Genomic DNA, 23347 nt, shown 5'->3' with positions numbered 1-23347 from the left:
GAGTAAAGTGCAGAGGTCCACAGATGCAGGGCAGCTATTCTAGTTCTTACTGTTGATAGGAGTTAATTTCTTTGTTATCGCATGCCTATATAGCCTTTAATGTCTTTCTTACTGGGATTTGGATATAGGATGTAAGGAAAACAAGATTAGTGTCTAATTTCTTTGATCCTTAAAATTGTAAAGGTTCATGAAATCCAACTCGTGTGTGCTTGATTAGGTAACAGAAGAATATAATTAGCACTAGTTTCTTCATCTACGAGGAAAGACTTGCCATTGGATACAGCCATGTTGCATTGCATGCTAAAACCAGTGACTTCTGTCCTGTGTTTTGTCACACCAGCAGGCAAGAGAAACATAAAAGGTGTTTTCTTAATGTACTTCATTTCCTTAGTGTTGTAACCATCTGACAGCTGAAGACTGGGAATAATCACTTATGTAGTTTCTTTCTTTGTTGATATCCTCTCACATATTGATTTCTGAGTTGTTTTTGGTTTTTTTTGCCAAGAATTTAAAGGGGCAAGAAGGTGATGGAAGAGCTATAGTTAAGGAAAAATGTTTGAGTAATCGCAGAAAATAAAGTGTTAAAATACAAGTTTCTGCTTATTGTGGTAGGTCCACTGTTGCTCAGGAGCTGGCTTTAAACTGAAATGTTGATAATAATGTCTCTCAAGTTCCAATTTATGTAAGAGTTTTGTTTTTGCATTACATGTTGCTATATTAATGCACGCCAGTATTGAAGGATTTGGCCAGTTTTGTAGAATCTCTCTTTCAAAGCCATCCCCAAATTGTTGTAGACATTGTGTTATAGCTTAAGTCTTAGGTTAGCTGCAGTGTAGCTGTAGCGTATGCTTTGTCTGCTGGAAGGACATTTTACTTATGATGAAAAATGTGCTTCATATGTATAAGTTCATTTAGCATATATTTATCAGTAGAGAGGGTGCACTGCCTTCTTGGGATTTGGTAGCTGAACCAGGTAAAATTGTGTCCTCCTGCTGTCTCATTGACTTTGCTGTTTTCCCTGACCTTCCATCGTATTAGCCGCCAATTCTCCTTTCCTTAGGGCTGCTCAAGTCACAGAATTTCAGGGATGAATAATTTCAGGCATAAATTCTTAAAAACCCATTACTATGGAAGAGTTGAAAGCAGATTAATTTGATAGTAGTCAGAACAGGAGAAAGAATAGGGTTAAGGAATAGGAATTGGTTTGGGGGTTTAGCAGATTTCTTTGCTGTGTGGAAGAATAAAATGGTAGGTTTCTATAAGAGCACTGAAGAGAGGAAAATATTCAAGTCACTTGCTTTTAAGCAATGAAGACTTCAGATTTATTAGTCTGTTTTTTGTTTTGCTTGTTTATTTCAATTCTGTCCACTGAAAACTATAGCAATTGATCCAATTTCAACTGTGATCTTATTAAAAATATAAGTAAAAATAGGATACTATCATGGTAATTACTTTTTCTTTTTCATTTGCCCTAGGTAGTAACAAAAGTTTTCCTCATGCTTGCTTTTTTCTTGTCTTGATTTTCACATTAAATGAAGTTTAGCTGTCATAGTCATTTGAAAAGTGTAAGAATATGGACTAGTAAAATTATGTGTTTAAAATACAAGTTAAATAAAAGTTCTTACTTAATACTGCACATAAATCCCACATGATATATGAAGTATGATCATACAGTGCAGCACTGGTGTAAACCTCCTACCTGTTACAGCTGAGTAGTGACTTCATGAATGTGTGGGTGTAATTTTGAAACTGGAAAATGCCTTTTTGTGAGCGATTAATATCTATCTGCAGCAAGAAGACTTATGTTTTAGTGTGTATCTACTTCTGAATTTCGTTTAAGGTGACTTAACTGCATTGTCAAAATACCAAGCTCCTATTTGGAGTAACAGGAAGGCAGGTGGTCTTACTGAGTATCTCTGTGTGCTCATGCTTGTTGCACTTGTGTACACTTAGGTAGAAGTTAATAAGTAGATGAACAGTCTTTGGCATCTCTGGGGTTTTTTTCTCAAGTGATTTTTAAAACTAAATAAGACAGATTGTCAGTATGTGCATTAGCAGTACTGGGAGTCGCAAGTCCTGGGAGTCCATGCGGAGTAACACAGATCTGTGCTGGTCAAACAGTGTATTGTCTGACACCGGAGTTTGTACCCTGTTTGTGAGTGAAATAGGGAGTGAGCTCCTTATGCCAGGTGCAGAATCCCTTTTGAAGTGGAGTCCATTCTATAAACTTTGGGTTCCAGATGCATGTTGTTGGTTCCATCCATTTCACGTATGCAGCCATCTGCTAGGAAACCATCTTCTATTTTCTCAATCTACAAGACAATTACTTATTTTGAAAATAAATTAGTTTTTCTAAATTACATGACCATTTCATCTTTCAGTACAAAAGCTGTAATTATTTAACTGCTAGTGAATTCTTAAAGTGTATTTACACTTCCTCTCATGCATCTTAAGCATTCGTACATCTTCAAGCCAAGTACTGCATTCTTCTGATTCAGGCTGTCATCTTCAACCCACCCACGCAGGGCGGTTTGGTGTAGGCATTTTTCAGATAGGGTTTTAAATAAACCAATCCACAGATGCAGATGAATAGAACGGATTGTGAAAGTTAAGAACGGATTTGCAAATTAGGTGGGCTGTTTTGGAGATGGGGTTTGCCACAGCCAGGCTGGCATAGATAGCAATTTGTCCTGCCTCTTGGACCTCAGCTAGGGAGATTGTGTCTGGTGTTTCTTTGGTTTGACTGACAAACCAGACTTCTGTGAGCCCTTTGGGCAACCTACTATGAAATTTTGTTAAAAAAAATTCTTTTCTCAGTCGTTACAGACCCTGGACCAACCTCTCAGCGAGCCTCAGGCCACTGTCTCAGTCTTTTCTCAGATTTCCAGTCTTTTTCGAAACAATGACTTACGTGGCCGTATATAAGAGTGGTCTTACCTACTGACTGCTCAGTGCTTTTTTTCCCTCTTACAGAAATAGTGTTTTTTCTTCTCCATCATGTTTCCATTCTGTGATTTTTTTGCATCTTTATGGGTGTTTTTCCCAGTCTAAGCTGGTTTTGGTTGTTAGTTGGTTCTCTGGTTTGTCCTGGGGAAGGGCTCTTCATGTTTTCTTCTGAGACAAAATTGGGAATGCCTGAGCCCATAAAGATTTGCACCTGTATTTAAGTTAACTAAAGCATATACAACTTCTTAGGAACAAGACCTAATCTTGGAAATAATCTGATGGAAAATTGATGTTAAATTTTACCTAGGTAAAGGAGTTTAGACCTTTAGCATGTTTTGTATTTTGAATATTGCTTAACTTAGCAAAAAATGGCAGGTACTTTAAAAGCGGAAGCTATGTTTGTTACAGAGAGTTTTAAAATAGGGCATAATATGACTGAAAATTGTTATACTAAAATAATAATTTTATTCATATTAGGTTTTTTATGGACTTATATTGTTGAGGATTCATTCTTATAAACAGTAGCTTTCTGCATTTTATATTTTTATGAGTTGCAATGGAAGAGTGAAAAATCTACTTAGAGTTTTCTGAAAAAAAATAACAAGGATACTTTTTGCTTCTGATTAGAAGGTTTGTGGATGACTGGCTTTGGTTTCACCACTGATTATTAATAAAATTTAAGATGTGCACAGTACTCTTTAAAAGAAGAAAGATAGAAATCTGTTAGTTAAATTAATCCACTGTGAATCAAACAAAGGATAGGATAGGATAGGATAGGATAGGATAGGATAGGATAGGATAGGATAGGATAGGATAGGATAGGATAGGATAGGATAGGATAGGATAGGATAGGATAGGATAGGATAGGATAGGATAGGATAGGATAGGATAGGATAGGATAGGATAGGATAGGATAGGATAGGATAGGATAGGATAGGATAGGATATAGGAAGAGTTTTTTACTTGATTTAATAAACAGGATTATTACTGAATTAAATTTTGGATTTTTTTGTGTCAGAACATGATTTTTTCCAGTATGTTTTGACAGTGCCGTCAGCTATGAGAAACTACTGACTGTAGATATTCTTTGCCAGAGTGCTGAATCTATTTCCAGTAAGCTAGTTGCTTCATCTTGTTGGATATACTCTTGGGCATTTATCACGTAATTCCCTTAATTCAAACCAGTTGTGTAGATATTCTGTAATTGATGAATTACTCACAGTAAATAAATATTCAGACAAAATCAACTATTTGTTAAGTTTTAAAAAATATTGTATAACAGTTTTTGTAACAGAAATTAGCAGTCTTTTGTTTACTGTGTCTTTTCACAGTAAACAAACTTTAAATATGAATTAGTGTATCTAAAAATGCTATTTACAATTATTGCAACATTGACTCTACCATTTCAGGTAAAAACACATTTACATTGCAACTGTATGTTAAATACTTTTATCAGCACAGTGAGTAATACCAGATCACTAGTCCTTGAAATAACATGTCATTACATTTGTGAAGATGAAACAACTATTCTCCCATCAAATTCTGCACTACATTTAGATGAAATGTCTTGGTTAAGTAATGTCTTTGAAGACTGGGTGTTACTTCCTTTAGCTGTGATTATAGTTGGCAGGCATTATGTGTTCTTCGTGTATTACCAAAACAGAACATCTATCTATGGCATACTCCGTCTTTGCTTCATAAATGGATGCAACTTCAGTGTGTTAGATGTATTTTAGTGTGTTGTTTGCATTTGATTCATTTGGTCTTACAGCTTTTGTGTGTGCAAGTTTCTTACCCCTACTACTGAATATATATGATTGATGCAGTGAACTGCTGGCTTCTGTTCTGTAAATATTAATCAAAGAGTATGCTCCTCTGCTTAATGGCTTTTCATGTAGGAGGCAGCCAAACAACTATAGTCTGCTTTTTTTTTTTTTTTTTTGCTCTTTAATCATTATTGTGTAAGACACTGGCAAGAACAGTTTTTTTTAATCTATAAACACTATTTCATGCTTCAACATATCCATTGTTTGGTCAAAGTTATGAAATATTGTTGCTCAATGAAAATTTGTTTTCAGCATTTCCTGGTAAAGCAGTAATAGAAGAGATAAAACAGTAAAGGAAGGGGCAGATAATTAAGTAAAGAAAAATACTAGGAATACGTGCAAGAAAGAAGCAGGAGATGCAGAGTCATTAAATTCAGCCTCATATGGTTTCAGATCTTATGATTTGGACAAACAGTCTTCCTTAATCAAAAGCCAAACTGGATTCTTCTCTAGATTCCATGGCTGCAGTAAAAGGAATAATTTGTCACTAAAATATTCTTAAGGAGAATAGGTAGATATTTGCTATGTTCCAATGTGTGCTTAAAATGTGCATAAGAATACTTGTTGATAAGTGTGCCAGCTTATTTGGGTGAAAAATTAAAAGATGTTCAATATTTAACTAAAAAACCCAATAAATGTTTGGTGGGGGTGGTGGTACAGCTCAGTATCAGAAGCAGTGAGATTCTTGAAAACACAGCACACATTTTTCTGGCATTTAGGTCTGGTATAAGTTTGATAGATACAGCTTTAGTCATTCTCCATGAATGTCACCAGTGAGGCAAGCCAAGGCTGAAGGGGAGGCTTATGCTTCAGGGTTTGTAGTGTTTGTTGGGATCCAGTGTGGGGTTTAGTGCACAGGCATCCCCTGCCCCATTCTTAAAGATGTCTCTAAATTGTGCTGGTTGCAAAATTTTGCACCTAGCACTATCACTGGCTTAGCTTTAGAAATTAGCAGAATTAGCAGAATTTATTGACTTGCTGTTGCCTTTGGCCATTAGGACAGATTTGTTAAAATAATCTCAAGCAGTGCAGCATCATAGAGACTATCACAGTCTTTGTATTTATTAATGCTTTTATTCTACACATTTTATTTTAACATTATAATAATTTTTTTTCATTCCTCTGGTTTTTGCCTGGGAAATGTATGTCAGTTTTTGTTATAGGCCATCATGTTCTAATGTTCTAGAAAGGCATAAGGCAGAAATCCTCCAAACCGTCTACAAGTTTGTATTATATATGGTGTTCAAAGGCCTGTTTTTACAGAAAGAAATACAGTAGTACTGAGGCTTGTGGTTCAGAAAAAATAGTAGTTAAAAGCTGAATCATTAATTCACAAAAACTTTTAGTTTGTTTCCAGTCAGTTTATTTATCTCGTAATGTATTGAAAGTATTTCCAGGAAACATCAGTAAGAGAACTCAATGGCTTGAATAAACTACTGGTGGCTTAGTCCACATTAAGTAGTAGAAACTAATATATTTTGTTAGTTGAACACATATTTGCACAGTGTTTGTAAAATGAGCACAGTGTTATACCACATCACTTTGAACAACTCCTATAAATATTCCTCTTGCATATATACATATATTTACATTTGAATACATTAGCATGCTCTTGCAGAAATAACTATTTGGAAAGAAATTTTCAGTTACAGATGGTTTCTATAAATTGAGTCTTTGTTTCAGATCCATGTCAAAATGTTAGACCTTGTGATTTTCAAAATCCTTTCTCCCGGATAAAAGGCCATTTCCACTGTTTTAATTAATAAACATGTGCTTCAGTGATTTGAATCTACATCTGCCATTTTGATAATGATTATTCCCTCATTCTCATTGTTTGTTAGCTCTCAAAAGTTAATTTTTAGTCCAGCTAAGTAATCTTCATGTATGGTTAATGTAGTTACCGCTTACTGACCTTCTGAAAATGCTGATAAGTCAAAGAAATTTTTGATGTCCGAAAACCAGCTAACTGTTGTAAAGTTAGATGCCTTTCTCCACTGATCTGCCCCTGTAATTGTTCTTCCCTAGTTTTTGTAATCATACTTTAAGGTTGCAATAATAATACAGGAGTAAGTTGAGGCAAAACCATGGCTTCTTAGAGACCTCATCTAGTAGGGTTTTAGTTTAGTTTGCATGTAATTAGTGTTCATAAGGTGCAAATTTTAGAACAGACTTATTAAGGTATATTTTATTTTTAAGTATAGTTCTTTGGAAGTGGTGATCTATATCATAAAAAATATATAGTGTTAAAAAGAAACAGAGGGTTTAAATATGTTAATTACTGTCAAGTAGTTTTTGTTCGACTTTTGGCTGAGATAACTTGTCTGTAATAGAGCAGAATCTCTATGTCTTTTCTGTTATTTACATATCTTTCTAAGAAACAGGGTAATTGATTTAAATTTAGATGTACTCTGAAAAACTGAAGACAGTACTTAATAATGCCTTTGTACTAATTGAATTTCTGTATGTTTATGTAATTGTTTATGGAATTTAAACTAAAAATACTTAAAATGAACAAGGCATCTACATTTGTGATATAGGTACATGGGAAACTAATAGTTGCATTTTCTCTTTTTACAAACTCTAGGGGGGACACAAAGATTACCTCGCACAATTGGAGTGTCATTGGCAAAAGAACTAATCTTCTCTGCACGCATTGTAGATGGTGAGGAAGCAAAATCAATAGGACTGATTAGCCATGTGGTAGAACAGAATGAAGCAGGGGATGCTGCATACAGAAGAGCATTAGCTCTGGCGAGAGAGTTCTTGCCTCAGGTATAACAAATTATTTTGATTTTAGTTTTTAGTTTTACCAATGAGACACACCTGAGACACACCTGACACACCTGAGACACACCTGAGACACACCTGAGACACCTGAGACACACCTGAGACACACCTGACACACCTGAGACAAACCTGAGACACACCTGGGACACACCTGAGACACACCTGAGATACACCTAGGAGGGCCAGGAGCCGCAGATGCCTGCGGCGCCATCACCACGGCGGATGGGAGGGCTGGCGATCCCATAGCCACAGGAGAGGCGTGCAAGGGTCGAGCCGCCGCTGCCGCCGTTTCTGGCAATACTATTCCCGCGGCTGGCGGAAAAGCTTGGGGACCTGGGGTTGCGGGGGAAAGGGGCAAGAAACGGGCGGCCACCGCGAGCGGGAGAGCTTCCGTAACTCCAGCAGCACCACTCTAAACTCTGGCAGACCATTTATTCTCCATATCCTCCTTTAGGAAAAGCTCCAAGGACTCCCAAGCAGATACATATCCACAAAAACACCTCTCTGCTAGCCACACATGTAGTGTTACCAAATAATAAGACTGGAAAAGAAACAGCTATATTAAAGAAAACTGTCACAAAATTATGTATCAGGAAGCTGTGCTAGTTATGGCAAGTAATCAGAAGTTTGCTCTCTTGTATTAAATAGTCTTGTTTGGTAATTATTTCATAGTGAAGAGCAAATCTCCATCAATCCTCATCTTGCCATGATCTGGTCTATGTTTTCATTATGTGTTCTGTCTTTCAACTTTTAAACAAGAAAAAGAAATTATATAGATTTTATATTTAGTGTAGCAATTATTTTAATAGATTACCTTGTTGGTGTTGAACTTCTAAGAAGAGAGGTAAAAGGTCCTAGGTAAAAAATTTATAATGATGCTTTAAATTTTAGCTTTCATGTTTTTCAGATTCTGTGCTGCCTAGGGGTGTAGTTCTGGGCTTCATATTAAGTCTTAATAAGCTCTCTTTACAGAGTAGGTAGACAAAACAAATCCTTTCCCAGATAGAGACCAAGGACAAGTGTTACAAGTTTTCAGGACCAAAAGCATAAACAATCGTGGACTGAAGAGAGAAAACAAGGATAGGACTTCATAATCTAAATCATAATTGGACAATTAAACCCAATATGCACATGGACCAAAACTTACAAAAGTGTGAGACCTCGTGATTGGTTATCCATTTTGTCACTATTTTAAGCTCACTTTGGGTGTAGCCCTGGTCAGGGTCTTGTAAGTCTATCCTTCAAGGCCTTTTAATAAATACCTACTTTAATCTCTTAGGTCTGTCTAGTCTCTGTTCCAGATCTGCCTTCCCAAGGCATCAGTAGGAGGCAGAAAAAGAAAATAATTAGTGAATCACTTTATTGGATCACAAGTGTAACAGCTAAAATGTTTCACTGGAAATGTAAAATGTTATGGCTTAGGTATGGCATTTAATAGTGGTTATTTGTGTCTTGAACACCTTGCCAGAAAGACAAAAATTAAAAGTACAGTAAAAATTCTAACATACAGTGGTTCTGGAAAGTTGATTGATAGTTTCATCTTCTTATTAGAACTGCCTCATTTGGCTTTTCCTAAGTCAGCAGGCCTGAACATCCAGAAGGTGATGCTGATGGATAGGCACAGGACTGAGATGATTCCCAAAGACGTCTTGCAGTTCTGCAGCACACTGGAGATGAGTGTGGGAATCCCTCTGCTCAGTGGGGTTCTCAGTCACTCATGGGAGGGTGTCTTCACTTGACCAGAGCAGGCTTTGCTATAGCATACTGTAGGTTTGAAGTTTGCATCAATTAATTTTATTTCATGATTACATATTTTCATGTGTCTCCATTGTGCGATAGTAGGGCCATAAGACTGACCTTGAAAAGACCTATATTATATATCTTAAAGTGGCTGTTCTGAGCCTTGTTTTGAAGGAAACTGATGAAGCTTGACAAATGTGGACACAGCACCTTGGAAACATAAACCAAACACAACCATTAAGTTCTTTTGAAAATAGTATACTTCTACTTTTTTTCAAAATTCAAACTATCAGTTTAGAAGCAAATGTCTACTATAATGATAAAATCTAGGATATATGACTTATATACTGTAAGTTTAACAAAAGTCCAAAGTCTGAATGGTCCTAATATAAGAATATTGATGTTCAGACTATTTAGTTACAAATATTGCAGCTTTTGATGACATATAAATAAACTTCTTCTCTCATTTTAGGGACCAGTAGCAATGAGAGTTGCAAAACTGGCTATCAATCAGGGAATGGAGGTAAGGATCTGTACTTTGGATGAGAGCAGGCCAGAAGTCAGGTTGGCAACAGTTGTACTGTAATGAAATTCTTTTTCTAGAACTGTTTTTATTTTCTCATTTTGTAGTCTTTTGAGGTGTATTTGATCAAAACTTTCTAAAGAGTGAAATGTATTTTTTTATATCTCAGACTCCTGAGATGCTGTGACAAGGCTTAGTAACCTCAAGAGTAGTGTACTCTGCTAATTATTAATAGTAGAAAGTAAACATAAACTACTATGAACAAACCGTGTTTCAATTCTCAGGTGGGAAAAATAATCAAAGTCGTACTCTGTCAAGTCTCTCAAGCTTTCAGTGTTTAGTAACTAAAAAAGTTAAAGGCTGAAGGGCATATTATTTATTTTTAATAGGTTCATAGCAGTTAGTGTTAAAATTGTACCTGGAGCCTGATTTCATCTTTGATGCTGATTGCCACTCCATTGCCACACTACTGATCCCTAAAGCTCATTTAAAATCCCATCTGGACATGTGTTTTATTTTAGGTGTACATGTCCTGATGGAGAGTTCAGCAGGTCTGTTCATATTTAAAGTTAGGCTATGCACCAGACACTTTGTAGCTCAATCTGGTACAAGGGAAAAGGAATCATACCACATGCAGCACATGAACCCAAGAAGATGGATTTGTCCTTTTGTCTTAAAAGTCACAAAAGCAACCACTGAGTTCAACAAAGTGTAAAATGTGTAAGTGGTGTCCTGAGAATCAAACTCAGATGCCATTGCACAAAGAGTATGTTAGGTTTCCTCAGCAAGTAATGGTGGGATTTGAGATTTATTTCAATACCCAAGGATCAAAAATGCTACAAGCTAAGGTTATGTGGCTACTAGATATAGTGGATAGAAAGGTCAAAATAATAATGTTTATAGAATTAGGGATTATAGGGTTAGATGGACTCTGAATGATTGTCTCTAGTTCAGCTTGAAGCCAAAGACAAGATCTACTGTATCAAAACCAGTCAAGCCAAATGGTTGATCTAAGCTGTTGTTACAAAACTGCCATGGCACAGATTTCATGGCTTCCTTTGGTAATTTATCCTATAACTTATCCCCCTTGAAAACTGTTTGTGGTGCCTAGCCATAGTCCTTCCAGTGGTCAAGTGGAGAGCTAGTGAATTCTGCAGCATCTGGTGCTTAAGACAGAGGGAGAAATAGTGAGGCCAAAATTTAGGCTTTTCAACTGTTCTGAACAGCTCGCAAAGAAACTAAATGTATTAAAAATAGATGGTGATGAGGCAGGACAGACATGAGTCTCTTTATTTATTTATTTTGAACTTGAGTCTGTTTATTTTGTGGCATGCTAGCCTGTTCTTATATAACATTTTGAAGATACATTGTTTCAGAAAAAAAATAATCATGCAGTACATCTTTTCCCCTATAGTAAATTAAATTATTATAAATGTGCAGGTAGCTAATGGTTTTTACCTAACCAGATGACTTGTAGTAAAGAGCAGACATTTTTTGAGTGTATTGCATGCTAGTTGTATTGCCAAATCAGGAGTCTGTTACAGAAATACTAACCACTCTTACCACGTGTCAGTGCAACATTTCTGTGTTAAAATAGTGTAGAAAAACTTTGTAGAAGTATTTCAGTAGGTGGCATATAGAAACATAATATTTATTTTAGCTGTGAGAAAATAATATGTAATAAATAAAAAAAATTAAAAACCACTGTATTCTTTTCCTCAGGTCGACTTAGTAACAGGTTTAGCAATTGAAGAAGCTTGTTATGCTCAGGTATGTAAATATGATTACATGAAAAAAATACAGAAAACCGGCTTTGTTGATGTCTGTTACGAAACATGCAGAAAATCAACTAGAATTTGCTCTGTGACTTTTTTCTGCAAATTTTTTGGCATTTTATTTAAACTTCCATCTACTTGATCTGATTTTGTAAAGAGTTTAAGAGAGGAGGTGTAGTATAGACAATAATACATCTGTAACAGTACTGTTAGTGTGAAGGTAGTGAAGCAGTACCAGTCATACACTACCATGCCAGTCCAAGGACTGCTTGCTTTTGCTTTGTTTTGGTTTAACATGAAATAATACTAAGGACTTCACTCACATGTGCCACTAATGGCATATGTGCTAGCCAATAAAAATTTGACACAAACCTCTTTGCCAGTGAAACATGGGAATGATGTCTTTGTGATTATATGTTCTTGGACTTTGAGACAAGTTTTTATGATAGAAATAGAAGAATGGGCATTATATGCTTGTTTAAGATGTGGTAATCAGATTAATAAGCTTCTTTTCCCTCCCAAAAACTCAAGATGAACCCAACCAAAAACCCAAACCCTGTTTTCCCCTCCCCTTGCAAATAAACAGAACAAACAAACAAATCGCAAACCTTTGAGAATTTTTTAAACTCATCTGTTTGGAGAAAAGGTACTCCTTCCCTATCCAAATTATCAACCTTTTGTCATGCCCTTGAAGTGCCTGATACATCCCTATATCTGACTAGATAGTTTTAATCTTTCTGCTGCATTAAAATTTTTCTAATGGATCTGAGATGCATTGAAGACCTAGGATTTGTATGAAAATATCTTTCTTGGTATTGTTTTTGGTGTCCATAATGAATTGTTATTCTGCTCATTGCAGACTATCCCAACAAAAGATAGAATTGAAGGCCTTCTTGCATTTAAGGAGAAGAGACCTCCTCGCTACAAGGGAGAATAAAAGAATCTGATGCCTTTAAAATACAGGGGGATAAATGTACTTCTATGAGGACCATTAAGGTGCACTTTGCATCTGCACCTGGAATATCACAGTCACCAAAGTAACAGCAAATCATACAGATGTTTCAACATTTTGAATGTGTCCATACTTGTACGAAGCTGAGGTAGAAATGTGTGTCAGCTCATGCTCATTACAGTTTCTGATGGTTGATCTGTGTGTTGGCAAAGTCACTGGTTCATGCAGCATTTTTAAGATTTCACATGTATTAAACATACCATTCCACAATTGAAAAAGCTCTGTAATTCTTTACATAGACAAAATGTATCTGTGATGTTAAGCATAAAGCTGCAATATCATTTTATCAGAACAAGAGCAACTACTGAACACCAAAAATAAGAAATTGTACCAAATATGCATTTAAATGATTCTGTATATCAGTAAAAATTATATTTGAGTATTCTATCGGAATATCTATATTATTAATAAAGCTAGGGGAAATTAAAAAGGTTATAATTTAGAAAATGTTAAGCTTTGTTTATCTTACTCTATCCCAAGCAAAATTAAATTCACTTTGGCACTTAATGGTGTCCTTTTGATAAAGTTGTTGCCATTATGTTAATTTCATTGTGTTAAATGAAGACATTTTCAAGGCCAACCTTTAATTATACATTCTTGTATGTTAAACCTGGTTTTGTCCTGCGTTTTTCCAACATCTCATCTGATCAGCACTGTAATGATACTTTATATTCACTAAATAACCCAGTTATTTTAATTTTTTTGATGATTGTATTAAAGATGGTTGTACGGGGATATGACCAATGTGCTGTAATAGAGCCTAGAATTATCTTATCCTCCGTAATATTACTTTTGCAAGTTTTATGAATGTATATTTATATACAACAGGGATGATGTTGAAAGGTTCTTTATTTTGTGGTGGCCTCAGTGTTCTGTTTTGTAGCACAGAAATTCAGTTTTCTTTTCATACATTTTCAAGGTAAGAAAACTTGTGATTCATACTGTGTATTTGCAGTGGATGCAGCATATACAGCAAATATCTGGAAATAACCTCTTAGAAAGTATTTTTTGTTAATTTGACTGGAAAATAAACATGGCTTAGCAGTTTGAGGCTGTCTTTTTATATGAGAACAAATTTATTCTTGCTGGGTTACCGCTGGCTCATGAAACATGCACATGCTTTGCTGTTTCTGCAACATTAGCTATGGTCACTGTCCATATCTATGATGATAAAGCAGCTCATCACCATGAAATGACAAGAACTCATTTAAATTCATATTTAGACATATCATTACATGTAAATTGATTATAACTGGTAGAGCTCACACTTTGTTGACTGGTAAACTTGCTGAGTTGATCATTTCTTGCACAATAATTTGCAAATAAAGTACTGGTACTTGTTTTGATAGTTAAATAAAGCCCAGAGGGTCATTTTCTCATGTTTTTGAAATGCTAACATGTCATTTTCCTTTTTACTGACTACAAAATAATTATGTTAATAGGAAAAAATATTAAGTGTATGCTGATGGGTTTCTGTTGCATAACTTTGATATACAGTCTGGTTATTGAGCTGCCTCTGTTTCTACCAAGCACTGATTAACTAGCTTCTGTTTAAAAACATCTATTTAAAAACATCTAATAACTCTAAATACTCTGGCATATGGCTGTGTAGATTCATGCCTTCAACTAGTAGTTTTGATCTTAGAAAATAATTTTTCTGTCACAATGGTCTCTGCATTCCTTTTCTCAGGAGAAGATAGTATAATATAGCAAATTGAGTTTCTTCTTTCAAGTCAACAGTTTGACTATTACTACAAAGTAAGTATCAGTAGAAGAATTTTTAAAGGTACTTTGGAGTGATGTTGAAGTCGTTCTGGAGGAACAATATTTTAGCAAAAGATGTGTTAATCACTTACTGTCCTATTTATTAAGTGACATGTTTTGATGGCTGTGGTGCTCATAATTAATAGTAGTATTAGAACTCTGTTTCCATGAGAGGGTTTTTTGTAACAAAAATGCTCATATAAAGGCTGACTTTTCCTTATGAAAGGTAAGATCTGGCAAATCCTTGTTCAAGCACTTGGGCTTTACTCTTTCAGTTCCTGGTAAAACCATGCTTTTCTTCACAATAGCTCATGGATGAGTGAACCCCTGGTCTCTGCTGGTTTTCTGAAAGGTTATCTCATGAGCCCTAGACATAAGCAGCTTTTTCTCTTGCTCCTGCTGAGCTCAAGGGGATAGTGAGTTCTTCTGCACTTCACTGAGTTGGATATTGAAAAGTTATAAACACAAGTAGATCCATTATCCATTATCAGTTATCAGCTGATAACTGCTCAACATTTCTAAGTTCAACTTACTGAATTGCCTAGGGATTCTCAGTTTCATGCAGAAATTAGGCTGTGACTTTATACAGTACATATAATTTTAGCTTTTAATGTACCAAACTGTTTATATTTTCAACATTACTGAAGTAACTCACATTCTTAGTAGTTTTACTAAATTTCTGGATAAAGTTTTCATGATTGTCTGCATGGCTTGAGTCAGTTCAGTGCTTTTGAGTAGACCATCTGTAATGAAAAATATGTGTTTTATTTATTCTAAGATTATGTAATGATACCATTAAGAGCTTTTGAAGATGTTTTCTATGGAATCCTTTTATGACATTTGCAGTCATTGGTGCTCAGGTTTTTTTGAAATTCTGTCAGTCTCTGTGAAACTAGTCATAGTCCTACATCAAGGTTCATGTCACTGCTTTTCTAGAACTTTTAACCAGCTGCATTTAGAATAGTAAATATCAGGATCATCCTCAACTGCTTCATATTTTATTCAGTCATTGCTCTTTGATGCTTTTAATCATAGTCACATTTGTTGAAGAGATCGCCACAGGAGAGAGTAGAATATCATGCTACTTGGAGTCTCATGTTGGAAGACTTAGGGAATAAAGTAAGGGGGTTTGGCACTAGTGTCACATCACATACCAAACCCAACTCATAGATGCAAAGTGAAAAGACTAGCTGAAATCTTAATTTATCACTGCATAGTCTTTACTTACACCTTTTTCATGCAAGAAAATCTCTGAAAATATGTCTGCTGAGATTAGAGAGGGGATTTATTTACAATTTTAAAGAATATACTTAAAAAAAAATCATTGCTCATTTGAGATGTGTGCATTGAACAGGATGTGCTTTCATGTCTCATTTGTGGAATTTTAGCCTTGTTCTTGAACCTAATGACACTGCTGAAAAAGCTGTAGGGCTTCATTGTCTACTGAGGCTGGTAGAGTCTGTGTACTTAGGGTGTGATAAAGTTCATTTTGATGTGGTTAAGATGTTCTGTTTCTGCACAATTTTAGAAAGAGAACTATCTCCAAAAAAGAAAAAGAAAAATGGCAAGCGGATAAAGCAAAAGAAGAATTGTTTTGAGCTAAAGGTAATACAATTTCTCTTCTCTACTTTGTGGGATTACAGTATTTTTTTTTTCTATTTGTGCCTTTTTTTTCCTGTTGTCTTTTCTTTCCTTTAAGTCTCAGACATGAAAATGTGCAGGAAACACTTCTAAAAATTTGTATGGTTTGTTTTCATTTTAAGAACACTAGTATTTCATAAGCAAAGTCAGTAGAGTTAAAAAAAAAATCCTTAAAGATTTTTTGAAAGATGTAATCCGAAATGTCTTATCACTAAAGGTTAGGTAGTATGCCTTTTTTATTATAGATTTAAATCATACTCTTTTTCATCCTTGAAACAGGGTTGGATAGGAGTTTCTGTAGTCACGCAGGATGTGCTTTGTTTACACAAGGTGTTCATTATGCTTTAAAATATATGTTTGTGTTTACTAGCATGTCATATGCATGCATGGGTATGTGTACACGTACGTGTACGTGTACGTGTACGTGTACGTGTACGTGTATGTGTGCAAATAAAATTATCCAGAATTTGAAGCAAGACAAAATCAGCCCCTCAGGATGTGATACAGCTATTCTGCTTCAGGAAGTTTTGAATTTGTTTGTGCAAGAGCACAATCAGCAAAACAGTGTACCCTACACGGCACGCATCATAACTGCTACAAGTGGGCATACTTACCATGTGTTCTGTAGTGCTGAAATTCTGCTGCAGAAGCAGCAGGCAAGTAGTCAAGGGTGTGCATGTGTGTTACTGTATATCTGGTCGTGTATATATGGTAGTTCAAGGCTAGAATAAATGCAGTAGGAGTCAAAGTGAGTTCTTAAGTTTCAACAAAGGTGTGGCATCCAGATAGCACATTCCTCCCAGTCCCATAATATCATTTGCTCCTGCAGTTTGGAGAGGCCTGCAGCAATCATGAGCAGCTCATTAATCAGCCACTGTCACAGATTATAAGATCAGTGTCTATCCGCTTTAAATAAGTCCAGACTTAGATTTCATCTTCAGCTTTTATCTAGTAGATAATTCTTCCAAGGACAGTCATTCACATGGGAAGAAATACGAAGTATGTTAAAAGAATTTATTACAGAGGGTGTGAACATTCTGTGTCAAAGCTAACTCCTATTTGCAGTCCTTGACTTCAAAATAGTACATTAACCCTCTAAGGCATAGTCTGTACCTTTATGTTTATAAACTCTTCCAAGTTCTGGCTAGTGAGTACTATCCTTTGATTATAATTTTGAAGCGTATGCTAATAAAGCTTTTGTAACATTAAAGAACTGAGAATATGGTGAAGTTTTCTTGTTGCATAATATAACCACTTTCAGAAGAACATGGAAAGTTTGTTATTTTTGTAAGGAACTTATACATCAAATTGTTCCTTCTTTATTCTGGCAACTGCTAATTGATTTAACATTTTCCCTTAAGCATAAGGGACTCTGTGATATCATCTTTGGCTCAATTCTTTTTAGTATGTTAAAAATTCTGATGCCAGTTGTACAATTTTTTTTAAAATGTGTCTCTTCCATGCAGCTTAGAAGGACAAAGTTAAAAAATATAATTGTGAGGACAGAGTTGTGAAGGTTGTATTTTCATGATGTATAAACGTTAATACATCTGTAGGCTTGTGTGAAAAGAGTCTGACTCTCCATCTTTTGTGCAATAAGTCTTTACTGCTGGGACTGTTGTCTCCAAAGCTGCAGTATTTTTGTAAATGCATGTGATTATCCCCAGCTAGTGACCCCTCAGGGTGAATGGTTCTTGCTGTCCTGCAGTTACCATCTTTTGACCACTCCATCCAAGTAGAGGTGAAAGGAGAAGAGAGCCAGAGAGCATGGTTCTAAGAAGCAGTGGTTCTTGGAAGAGTGTATATGAAAGAGGTTTTGTAGGGTGGGTTCAGACTACATTCTTAGGTCACAGTTAATTTCAACACAGTCATTTCTAGTATCTTCATGAGCAGTGCCAAAAGGTAGATCTTTCTATATTGACTGGTTACAACATCTGAGTTCTGTACCCAAAAATCTGGTAGAGATTGTAACCTCCAAACATGATTCCTAGAGTGTCTGTGTAGCAGGTGAAAAGGAGGCGGGAGCCACAAAAACAGCCTAACAAGAAGGATTCTGTCTAAGTTACTAGTTCATAAATGAATGCATAGACATGAGGGTTTTTCCCGCTTTGGGTGGAATGAAATTCCTGTCTCCATTTTGGATTTTACAAATCTTACCTGACATCAGTCCCTTTTTGAAGAAGTGGATGGGATATGCTGTGGCCCTTCCACCTGTATAACTGCTCAGTAGTTGAAGGACTCATGGAATACCAATGCAACTCAGTTTCTGCTCTCTCCTTTCACTTAATTGACCTGAGCCAAACTTTCCTACAGTAGTGACCTGTTCCCTGGATTCTTTGTAGTTATGCATGATGAAATTTCTCTACTTTAATTAGTTATTCTACAAGTTAATTTATTGAGATATGGAGATAATGACATCCACCTAATAGTTTATAGAGGTAAGGCCTGTCTTGCAATTCCCTCATGCAACAAGTATCACACAGGTTTTATAATAGATGCTGTAACAAGGGTGGGATACCTGCTCTCTTTCCTCTTGTCCCCAGCATCTTCTTTGTACAGACTCCTGTCTGCTAAACATGAAGATCCTTAATGAGTCAGACTCCTTAGATGTGTAAGGTTTAATTCACTAATCCCAAAAGGCCTTGGATACAGTCCTTTCTAAGTGCAGTTGCCAAATATCATCACTGCCTGATGCAAAATTGCAGCAGGAGTTTTGAGACTCCAAATTTTGGACTAGGACACCTATGTCTCTGTATAGAGATGTCTCAGTTTTGTGATTGTGCTTCTTCTGCTTTACTCTTCAGGATTCTTAGTTAAGCTTAAGGGATATCAGACATTGGTATCATATCATAGATTACATGATGGAACTGAGTTACTGATAACAGGTGATAATAGTCACAGATACTGGCTAACCCTGTCTGTACCAACTCTCCAAAGTAGAAAAGGCAGTCATCAGTGAGAGAGAAGGAAACACTGGCAAGTTCTAGGAGAAGTGATGTTGGAGCAACAGTGGTGCAGCTACAGTTGGCTGTGCTGAAAAAGTTTTATGAAGCTGGTTATTACAGCTCAGTAGCCTGATTCTGCCAAAAGACACAAAGTAGCTGTGTACAGGACAGAGCTTTTGATCATACTCTGTGTGTGTGTGTGTTTGTGTGTGTGTGTTTGTGTGTGTGTGTATGCATAGTATATAAAATATGTCCATGTGTCCACTCTTCTTCCAGCACATAGTTTTAAGGTTATTCATAGAAGCTTTTAAAGCATTGATTCAATATTTTAAATAGTTCACTCAAACCACATCCCCACAGGTATGTGTGTTTAGAGTTACAAAAACATTTTGCCCTATACATGTTTTTATATTTCGTATAATTACAGCATATTTATCTGAAGTATTTCGCAAGTATAGTTTTGTGTAATACTGGTAGGAGATTAAGTAATAGCTGCTTACTAGCACTATTGCACAAGAACTTCAAATGTAATAATGATGTTCTGAGATCTGAGGTACGAAGCATGCTTTTAGCTGCTTTGCTCCTGTGACCTTTATGCTCTTCTGGTTAATACAGCAGTCCTGTAACGTTGCACATGTTTTCCTTTACACAAATGCCAGTAACCACTTGAGCAGGGCACTTGATTCCAGTTTTGATGGGCGGTGCCTATAATGGACAACGGTAGTGTATCCAAGCCAAGTTGGCTATCTTTGTGCTTTACAGTGCCAAAAACTTCAAAGCTTCTTCCTTTTAGAACTCTAAAGCAATACAAGTTTGTGTTTCTTCATATCATCAAACTTAATTATTGGCAATAAGCAAAAGCTGGCAGGAGCGGCACATCACATGGCTCCGTTTCTGCTTTAGAAAAGGTCAGCATATGGCATAAACACTTTGCTGTATTATGCAGCCTTGTACTCTGATCACATAACACATGCTTCAGAAAGCATTATGCAATGTTAGACTCACTGATTAATGACTGCTTGCACAAGAAGTTTTTCATTACCCCGAATGCTAGCATCCTGGGAATGATTAACTTTGTGACATAACTCTCATCACATAAATATGGAAGATTCAAACATAGCCTCAAAATAACGTGTTTCAGAAATAACTGAACACTTTCCTGCTTAGTACTGTGTACAGTATTTGATTAACAACTGCTTTAAACCTTCAGAATTGAATAGAAAAGCCTGTTTGTGAGAACTGAGAACAAGATTTATTTCTAGGGTTTAAAGTTTTACCCAAGATGAATTTTTGCACACAGCAGCATCTCATTTGCAATGTTTTTCCTTTGCTTGTGTAAGTTTGAATTTCCTGAGAAAAATCTGTGCCAACTATTTTCAGTTAAGCCAGTGAGTTAAACAGAACAAGTCAAATCTAGCCCTTATTTAGACCAGCAACTGCATGTATATAAAATGACTCAGTCCAGTGTGTTCAGTAGTACAGTACATACAGTTGTATCCTTAAATCAGCATAGTGATAGCTCATTAAATTCACAATAATTGCTGATGTTTCTGCAGGCAGAGTAAGAAAGCAAAATACGGTCCCAAATGAAGTGTCTTGCAGACTTACAGCCTGAACATTGCTACACATATTAATGTGTATTCACATTCATATTCACATATTCATATTTAAAATTTTCATATTCTATTGATTAATCATTCCATTTTCAAATTATGCAGATTCCTATGTTAAAAATCATAATGACAGTACATCACTCATATTATCATATTCAGGATGTACAGAAGAGGAAAAGCCTATAAAAAGAAATGTTCCTTACCATATTCCTGCACATATGAAGATTCATCCCTGGTTTTGAAGTAATTACTACAAGTTATGTGTGTTTCAACAGCTTTATTAAGGAGAAAGTTAGTTTGCCTGCTTGGAAATTCAAGATCAGTGTTCACAAGGAAATATCTATATTAAACTCCTACTTAGTAATTTGCCTTTAAATGTCAGACCAAAAAAAAAGAGACATCTGCTTTTTAATGATTCTCTCTCCTTTAAGAAATTCTGCTCATGAACTGCCACATTAAATAAAGCTACATAAAGTCCTTGTAATAGGGGGGATGGTTTAGGATGTCATCACATTAATGCATGTGTGCCATGTCTTCACAATTAATCTACACTGAGAAAAGGTACAGAAGGTAAACATTGACCTTCAATATGTTCACTTTAGTTTTTGCCTTTTCCTGCATTCCAGCTCCTGCAAGCAGTAGCAAAGGCTAAAGGAAATGGCCTCTGACTAAGCATTAGCTACCAGCATGCCCTCATTATAGCTGAGGGCTCTTGTTCTCGCCTAGCCTACGTGCAGAGCCAGCTACTCTTTCAGCTGTGATGACGAAATGCCATGCATTTCTTCCTGGAATAGTACGCAGATAAGAGGCCACTTGTTATGCTGAGGTTTCAGATGAACTCCACTAAGGGTTTCAAAACACTCTGTCACAATTATATCAGGTTTCTTTAGCAACCAATTCATTTCAGACACTTTTAAGATAAAAAGGGAAGAGATGTTAGTTTATTTTCCCTTGTGGTTTCACTGTTTAAACTTTTTCAGGATATGACTGGATGGTTTATACATGGCCTGAATTTATTAATTTTAAAGAAAAATAGATCAAAATGGATCTGTTTCTCTCTTGAAATTCACATTATTTGTAGTCCTCTATGTGTACCTATAACTTCAGAGAAGAAACAAAAAGTCTCATGCCTGTGATATGCTGCCAGAACAGTCCTGCTGTGCAGACTCAGTTGCTGAGAGCCTTGAACTTATTGTGGGTCCAGCAAAAGCTGAGAGTTTTGAGAACTTTGCAGCATAAAAGGTTAATCCTTTATCCTGGAATTGGGTTCAGATTCTAGGATGTGTGTGCAGAGTACAAGCCCAGTTGGGCTAAGTGTTACTTAGCACTAGTGGGAGAACCTGTTTGTGAGATCATCTTGCAGCCTTGGCATGCATTTAGGTGATTCTGTGCACTAACAAAAGGAACTTTAGTGGAATCAAACAAATCACAAAAGTGTCCCAACTGTAAAAGAAAAAGGGAATTTGTGAAGTGTTTGTTTCAAACCAGGTAATACCATTAGAACCAGCAATAACTGTATGCTGTTGAGGAAAGGAATAAATTGTCTGGAATAAGCAATGGATCCTATGCAGGCTAAATAGCTTTCTTTGCTCACCCATAGATTCTAATGAAACATTTAGAATCTGTGATATGCCCCATTTGCATTGTATGAATGGCACTTTAGATAGATGTAGTCAGTACGAGGAAGAGTCTTAGTATGATAAATCCTGAGTAAATTGCAACCTAAATAAGTATTTAATATGAAAATAACTAACCCAACCCAAAATGGCATCTCTTCTTTATCACTTCCCCTGCAATTCTCAACATTTACTTGTATCTCATTAACTGGGAACTACAGGCTAAATTCAATTTCCTTTTAAGACAACAAAGTTTTCTTTTTCCATTTACATAATGGAATTTGGATCAGGTCTTGCTTCTGTAATCTTACTCCTTTAGTGCTTTCCAAATAAATGTGTAATTCCCAGTGAGATCACTAGGAATCTTGGCTATTCATAATCTGTTCCTTCTTTTTTTTCTGCAACTGTTCTTTGGTAAAGAGAGTCCCCTTTGAAAATGTCCAAGGTACACTAAAGTTTTCAACCTGCATGCCTTAATTATTTTTTTCTTCCCTCTCTTGGAAAAGTTCCTTTCTTTAGTTACTGACTACTGACTCAGAAAAAAATAAGAACCAATTTCCCTCACAAATAAAATGTTTCTTAATTGTTTACTAGAAATAGATGATTCTTGCACATTACTTTGAAGAATTCCTGTTCCTGCCAAAGCAGGATATACCAACAAAGCATATGTTTCTCCATGATTTTTCTGCTCCCTTTTTGTCAAAATGTTAGCCTAAATACTGTTGCTACAGTGGTCACTAGCAGACCTTTTAAATGTTAGACGACTCATTTCACAAAAATTCTAACCCAAAAAGTATAATATGAATAATAGACATCATCTTTTTTAACTGTTGCTGTTGTGAACTTTAATTTTAAATAACTAGAATGAGACAAACCTGTTAAAAATGGTACTTGTTAAATACTACTACTTCCAAAATGTCTTCATTTTGTAAACTTGTTTGACACTCATCGTATGTGTCATTTAAAGCATCTTGCAATGTCTTATTTTCTATTTTAGAAAATTTAGTCTTATTCTCTGAAAAAGACATTGTTTTATTAACAGAATATCATAGGGAAAAAAACCAAACCAAACTACCTTTCTTGAAAATGATACTAAAAAGATAAATGGTCTTCTGTGGTTCAAACATGGAAATGTTTTAAACTGAAATTACTGCAGTTG

The 23347-nt window shown here is 35.8% G+C and overlaps 1 protein-coding gene and 1 long non-coding RNA gene across 4 annotated transcripts in view; both read left to right on the top strand.

Moving 5' to 3' along the window:
- AUH (AU RNA binding methylglutaconyl-CoA hydratase) overlaps nt 1-13659 on the top strand; it is a 114630-nt gene extending 100971 nt beyond the window's left edge. The window contains exons 7-10 of one of the 3 annotated variants that reach the window (XM_063421728.1): nt 7357-7434; nt 9772-9822; nt 11545-11592; nt 12457-13659. In XM_063421728.1, the coding sequence (XP_063277798.1) occupies nt 7357-7434; nt 9772-9822; nt 11545-11573 (158 nt within the window). In that variant the 3' untranslated portion in view covers nt 11574-11592; nt 12457-13659. Of the gene's footprint in view, nt 1-7356; nt 7545-9771; nt 9823-11544; nt 11593-12456 lie in introns of all 3 variants that reach the window. The other 2 variants (XM_063421727.1, XM_063421729.1) reach the window with 2 other exon arrangements.
- Nucleotides 13660-14389: 730 nt separating this feature from the next.
- The window catches only part of LOC134563627 (uncharacterized), a 30237-nt gene continuing 21279 nt past the window's right edge, over nt 14390-23347 (top strand). Inside the window, exon 1 of the long non-coding RNA XR_010083401.1 lies at nt 14390-15978. This is a non-coding gene — a long non-coding RNA (uncharacterized LOC134563627). The remainder of the gene's footprint in view (nt 15979-23347) is intronic.

Source organism: Prinia subflava, chromosome Z, assembly GCF_021018805.1.
Source record: "Prinia subflava isolate CZ2003 ecotype Zambia chromosome Z, Cam_Psub_1.2, whole genome shotgun sequence".
In the NCBI taxonomy this organism is placed as follows: Eukaryota; Metazoa; Chordata; class Aves; order Passeriformes; family Cisticolidae; genus Prinia; species Prinia subflava.
The sequence above is the reverse complement of the archived record's forward strand: the minus strand, read 5'-3'. Positions and strand labels throughout refer to the sequence as shown.